The 6,105-nt window shown below is 39.5% G+C and overlaps 1 protein-coding gene across 5 annotated transcripts; it reads right to left on the bottom strand.

Annotated features, from left to right (window-relative positions):
* Positions 1-310: 310 nt before the first annotated feature.
* Positions 311-3,061, bottom strand: LOC134215737 (zinc finger protein 84-like). 5 transcript variants are annotated; one of them, XM_062694863.1, is made up of 7 exons: positions 2,854-2,909; positions 2,536-2,795; positions 2,408-2,476; positions 2,122-2,360; positions 1,508-2,068; positions 1,313-1,455; positions 311-1,253 (listed from the first exon to the last, which is right to left on the bottom strand). In XM_062694863.1, the coding sequence occupies exons 2-7, from the start codon at positions 2,768-2,770 to the stop codon at positions 1,010-1,012; spliced, it is 1,491 nt and encodes a 496-aa protein (XP_062550847.1). In that variant the 5' UTR covers positions 2,771-2,795; positions 2,854-2,909; the 3' UTR covers positions 311-1,009. The 5 variants fall into 5 exon arrangements, with proteins under 5 accessions (XP_062550847.1, XP_062550848.1, XP_062550850.1 ...); XM_062694864.1 differs by having other exon boundaries at positions 2,849-2,902; XM_062694866.1 differs by having other exon boundaries at positions 2,122-2,321; positions 2,405-2,476; positions 2,536-3,059.
* Positions 3,062-6,105: the final 3,044 nt, after the last annotated feature.

The raw sequence follows: 6,105 nt of genomic DNA, 5'->3' as shown, positions 1-6,105 counted from the left end.
AGCATCAGCATCGTAATTACTTAAGTAACCTAAAATGCTTTCCTTTCCTACTGTATTATTGTATTCCCTAACCTCGACCAAACCGCGAGTCTTTCAATTCCCGAAAACCAACACTGTGTATAAGAATCAAGAAATGTATATTGTTAAACTTGATTTCGGCTCCGTAACGCTTCACGGCAAATGAGCCTTCCAAATAAATGAAAGATTAAAAAAAAAATTTTGAGAACGCTTGAATTACCGAAAACATGTGTTTTCCAATATTTGAGACCTGTTTCAAGATAGATTTTCTATGCAAATAAAACCACAAATGTATACATTTTCAATTTTCAACGGTTATTTATTTATTTCATCTTACTATGACTTATTGCTGACTATCCATTGACTCTTTATACGCAGGGTTCGGATTTCTCACTCACTCACGCGACAACAGATCTCTCCGCCATCCATTTCATCCGGATAAATTACAGTGCGATAAACTCCGGCACAAGCGATGGTGCGAAAAAATGTTATCCCTCTTCCCATGTTTCGCGAAAATCAAATGCTGCTTACTTTGCCTCTCCAAACTGATTGAATCTGACGATGCCCAACGATAAGTAGAAGGTTCAATACAATAGTTTTTCTATTTGCTTTAAATCAGTTCATGTGGTGGCGTGGTTATAGTGGGCGATCTAAACATTTCAAAATTGTTTTGGGTTCGAATCCCGCCGCGGTCCTTAATTTTTGTAAATATGCTTGTAAAATGTATCTGTAGAAACGACGAGAAGGAAAACTTGTAGCAAAATTAAATTATCGGGCGAGCCGGTGATCACGAACTTATCACCAGTCATTCTATCCGGATGAAAATGTTGTTCCTCACAGGGGAACATGAAAAAACACGCTCCGATAAATGGATTAATCCTAAGTTTTTATTCATATGAGTGAGAATTCCGAAGCCTACGGTACGGTACGGTACATTGGTGAGATAGCTCATTTTTAATGACCTTTCCTAACTGTCTGTGATGGTATCAAGTCAAACAACAACAGCGTGTTCGGGGTGGGCAGCGCTTATGTGCAATTCGAAAGGGGCATATTTCGAGAAAATCCTCGGACAATAAGCGCACAGTACCTGATAATCTTTGGCTTCTCCCTTATCCCTATGTACGCAAAAGTGGCTATAGTGGTTGGAGCGAGTGCTAAATGCAGCAGAACATACTAAACATTTGTAGGGTCGTTTATCGGTATGAGTACTGCGTACGTGGAACATTAAACTGCGCCTGGAATGAGTGAAACGTTTTAAAAAATTGTTGGAGATCTATTGTGGCTTGAACATTACTTATTGTAAACCTTATAGTTGCAGTGTTGGCAGAAATATTCGAGACTTCTTCCATCATGTGACACTTTAACGTGGTAGTTGAGTTGCCTTTTGGTAGAAAATGACCTGTTGCATTCTTTGCAAGAATGGTCATAATGAGATCGCTAAAACAGAAAATCGTTAACAGTTTGAATTGATGATACGATATGGCCTTACTTCATGTTGCTTACGATATTTCCAAGCATAGAACATCCTGTCACAATATCTACAAGGGTACTTGATTCGTTTTGTATGTTCGTTCATATGCAAATGCCGTATACGGATGTTTGCATAAACTTTTCCGCATAAATCACAGCTAACTGGTGTATTGGGATGTTTCCTCTTATACCGCTTTGGAACATTTTTGACGTGTATTCCACTGATGCCACTTTGCGTCGAAACTTTACTGTTTTTGGTTGGTGACGCTTCTGATACGGGGTCACATTGAACAGATTCTTCGTTGCGGGTGTGAGTATCATCAATCGGTTCAACTTTAATTTGTTCTGAAATAGTCATGTCTGCCATATCTTGTTGAGCTGAAATGTCATTTTTTAATACGTTTGTTCTGTGATCAGTACAATGCTCATTTTTAATCGAAGCAGAATTCGAATTTTTCTTTAGTCCTTTCAAAGTCTGACATAGCGATTGACGGCATACATTCACAAATGAATATAAATCCTCAATAAATTTACTGCATTTGTTGCAGATCCACAGATGTTCCCCGATTTCATAGCAAACCTTAAATTCATAATTGGATTTTATTAATATAGCCGCAAACATAATGAACTCACCGTAATATTCAACGTGTCTTCTATTATGTCCTTATAAGAATCACCATCCACAACGTCTTCAAGCAAATATTTAACACCCGGCTGCAATTCTGATTGGCATATCTTGCAGTTAATTTTATCCCAAGTAAGAGCTTCGCCATATTCCATTTCAAATGTATTAGTCTTACATTCGAACTCATCGGATTCCAGTGTTATATCATCTGCTGGCGTTAAGCAAACATTATCTCGGCTAGTTTCAAGGATACATTTCGAAATCACCTGAAAATCATGTAGAAATAATTACCAATTGTTTCCGTTTTAATTATTTCCTTAGATGGTTTGTCGGTTTGCCACCCAGGACAGATGGTAGGAATCGCTGAAAAATTCAACATACGCTATATTGTTTCACAAAAAGATAATTATTCAGTTTCCTACCATCACTCTTCAATAGTCGATCATCCATAAAACCATCGAACAAAAATTCTTCGAAGTGCACAGAACATATGAAATCTTTCCGCCATGGTTTCCATGTATCGCGCCATCCACAGAAACGAACCCAGTTACCGAGATAGTCAGGATCTTTTGGAAATTTATGATACGTTATTCCAGAACTGTCTCCGCTGGTGTTAAACTTATTCGGGCATCCCTTCACACTACAGGAACGTTGCATTTCGACTACTGTAAGTTGCAGCTTCCTAAATAGAGCACGGTTTAAATGATTGAAATTAGGAAATGAGCCGAACCTGACCAAACCAGACCAAATTATGGAAATATTATCATTTTGTGATTGCTTAGACTGCCTTGTCTTGTTTACCAACAGTGAAACATAATTGAAACCAATACACGTTTACAGATTCAGTCTTTAAACAAAGTGTATTCATGTCAGGTAGTTTGTTGACACTTCCTATACCTCTATTATTGGCAGTATAAACTGACACCCTAATTTTTTTACTTAATAGTGTGTAAAAGTATATTGTCGTCTCTTTTCCTTCCACAGAAATTTTCACTCACTATTTTATTAAAAGTGGAGTTACCCAAAATTTGAGTTGTTCCACCTAAAAAAATCTGTCTAAAAAAAGGGACGAAAGAACAAAACTACTCACTAGTGAGTAAAATCAAAATGAGCGTGGATGTACCGCTATATTCTTATTGGATGACCCACCTGTAGTAGACCTGATCTTATCTGATCCATGCAGCAGAAGTGGATTCAGAAAAGCTTACTACAATCAAAATTATGATAGAAGGATAAGTTTCCTATCGATATATTTTTTTAAGTATATGAATATATTTACCTCAACTATTCTGACAAACTGTGCGTACCAACTGCAGAATCCTTCGAATTTCAAAGAGAATCCAAAACTTGCATTCAAGTTGGAATAAACTTGTGAGATTTATTCAACACAAACAGATGGAGACGCATCGTATTGCAACATTGTACGATAGGAGCAAAATCATTTTAGAAACCATTTGTTAATCAGGCGTTCCTTGGCACTTCTACGACCGCGATAGGTTTACTTACACGAACGATCAAGCCTCGGAAAAAATCGGAACGCTATTTTCAAATGGCTTTATCTCAGCCGTTAGTGAACCGATAAAAACAGTTTTGGGACTCCTTTCCCATCCTTCAAGATTTGTCTGAGACGTTTGAGACCTCCGATCGGATAAGGGCGCTTTTGATTCAGTTTCCATAGAAGTACTGTCAGACAATCTGCACAGTAATGGATTACCCGTTATTTGAATAACTTTTTTACAATTTGTTGTCAAAAAACAAATGAACTTCACACTCGACACTCTGACAACTTCCAGAAATAGCTACATTGGCCTCCCCCAAGGTTCATGTTTAAGTCCCTTGCTTCATAATTTCTATGTTAAAGATATTGACGATTGTTTGGAAGGAAAATGCACGCTCAGACAACTTGCAGATGATGCCGAGGTCCTTGTGCAGATGTCTTGCAAGGACCATTGCAAAGTACCCAGATAGTCTGACTGTTTGGGCCAGACATTTAGGGATCGAGTTTTCACCGCAAAACACTTCCTTGGGATCGTGTTTGATTCTAAATGTATCTGGAAACTCCATTTTGAGTGTTTGATAGAGAAATGCCGGAAAAGGATCCATTTTCTACGTTCTATTTCCGGAACATTGTGGGGTTCTCACCCGGAAGATCTCGCCAAACTTTAAAGAACGACTATTCTCTCTGTTTTAGAGTACGGTTCCTTATGCTTCCTCTCAGCAGCTGAGTGCCATCTAATCAAAATGGAACGAATTCAATATCGTTGTTTGCGTATCAACCATCTCCCGAAAACATCAGGAACCGTGTTCGGTTTATGTTGCTGAGCTGGCAGCAATTAACTTCGCTTAGGGGAAAATTTTCAATCAGCCCGTAGACCATTATTTCATCTTCTCGGATAGTCTCAGTTCTATATATCGATGTACTCCGGTCGATGCACCCTGTTAAGCACGCATCTTACTTTCTTACAAACATAAGAGAACAGATGCGTGTTTTGGTCGAAAAATCATTCAAGATTACCTATGTTTGGCTCCCATCCCACTGCTCAATCTACGGCAATGAGAAAGCAAACTCGCTGGCAAAGGTGGGCGCACAGGAAGGTGAGGTTTATGATAGACAATTCTCGAGCAACGAGATTTTCCCATTAATCCATCAGAATACTTTATAAGTTGGCAAAGAAATTGGACACACAACGAAATTGGACGGTGGCTATTTTCCATAGCTCCGAAAGTTTCTGGGCGAGCGTGGTTCAGAGGTGAGGACATAAGTCGTGGCTTCATTCGCGTGATGTCGAGACTCTCTATTCACTAAACGCACATCTGTACAGAATAAACCTTGTCGATAGCAACTTATGTAGATGCGGAGCCGATTAAGATGACATCGATCTCACGTAGTTTGGTTCTGCTTGGCAAAATGACGCCTCCAGAGAGCAATTATTGGATACCCTTGTGTCCCAAGGTAAACAACCCTTCAGGGAAGTTCGAGGTGTTTTAGGAGATCGTGATGTTGTCTATATGCAGGCCATTTATAGTGCTCTTTGTACTTTTGACATCAAAACCAAATATTTTGTTTTTTTTTTTGTTTAGTCTCTGCCTTTTTATTCCGTAGAACTCATAGCGCTTGCCATCCGGAAGATGCTCCAAGTCGAACCATTCCTCGAGCACGACGACACGCCACATCCTCCCTGACGCCAAATGCCCGGATAAGAAGCTGAAATTTCCTGATCCCAAATCCTAAGCCCCGTCCTTCCTTGAACATTGTAAACTAATCTCGAGACACCACGAAAAAACACCTAAATAAAGTTAAAAAAAATCGAGTCACCACGAGTACGTTGGCTTCTACCCCTCTTCTACTAGCCGTATAATAAAATTATATTGATTGATATTATTATACTTGCCTGAGCCTACCAAATAAACGAACTTGGAAAAAATGGGTTACTATAGACGGGAATACCTTCGAGGTGATCGAGGAATTCGTCTACCTTGGATCCTTGTTGTTGGGCCTACCACGGGATGTTGGGCCTACTACGGGCTCCACCACACCAAACGTGTCATGCACAAAACGCTGATAAGACCGGTAGTCCGCTACGGACATGAAACATGGACCATGCTCAGACTGCATAGTGCTTTCGTGCTGTGCGGTTCTTTTCTCTCTTTGCTAAAGAATGTTTTTTTTTTATTAAATATCTTTGCTGTGCATATGCACAGCATATGTTTCGAAATGGACAAATTGATATGAAATTTGCGAAAAAGAATCCACGTGTCTTGGAGGGACTCGAACCCTCAACCTCCTACTCTCTAGATAGGCGTGATAACCCCTACACAACAAGACCACTTAAAAGTCACGTTTGCGGAAAAGCCATCAGAATCCGAGTACCAACCTCCACTGCGGTTAGCTCTCTTTTTTGCAAATTGAATATCTTTCGGATGCTTGATTTGTCCAATCTCTACATGCGCTTTACTATTGTAGGAGGTTGGTACTCGGATTCTGATGGCTT

This window comes from Armigeres subalbatus, chromosome 2 (assembly GCF_024139115.2).
Source record: "Armigeres subalbatus isolate Guangzhou_Male chromosome 2, GZ_Asu_2, whole genome shotgun sequence".
NCBI classification, from domain to species: Eukaryota; Metazoa; Arthropoda; class Insecta; order Diptera; family Culicidae; genus Armigeres; species Armigeres subalbatus.
Note: the sequence above shows the minus strand (reverse complement) of the source record. Positions and strands in the feature narration are given on the sequence as shown.

Excerpts from the sequence above, each read along its gene's own strand:
- LOC134215737 (XM_062694863.1), bottom strand. The coding sequence starts at position 2,770 with ATGCAACGTTCCTGTAGTGTGAAGGGATGCCCGAATAAGTTTAACACC. Across the intron at positions 1,456-1,507 it reads AATATCGTAAGCAACATGAA|CGATCTCATTATGACCATTC; the intron begins GTAAGGCCATAT and ends TTTCTGTTTTAG. Across the intron at positions 1,254-1,312 it reads AACTATAAGGTTTACAATAA|GCGCAGTTTAATGTTCCACG; the intron begins GTAATGTTCAAG and ends CACTCATTCCAG.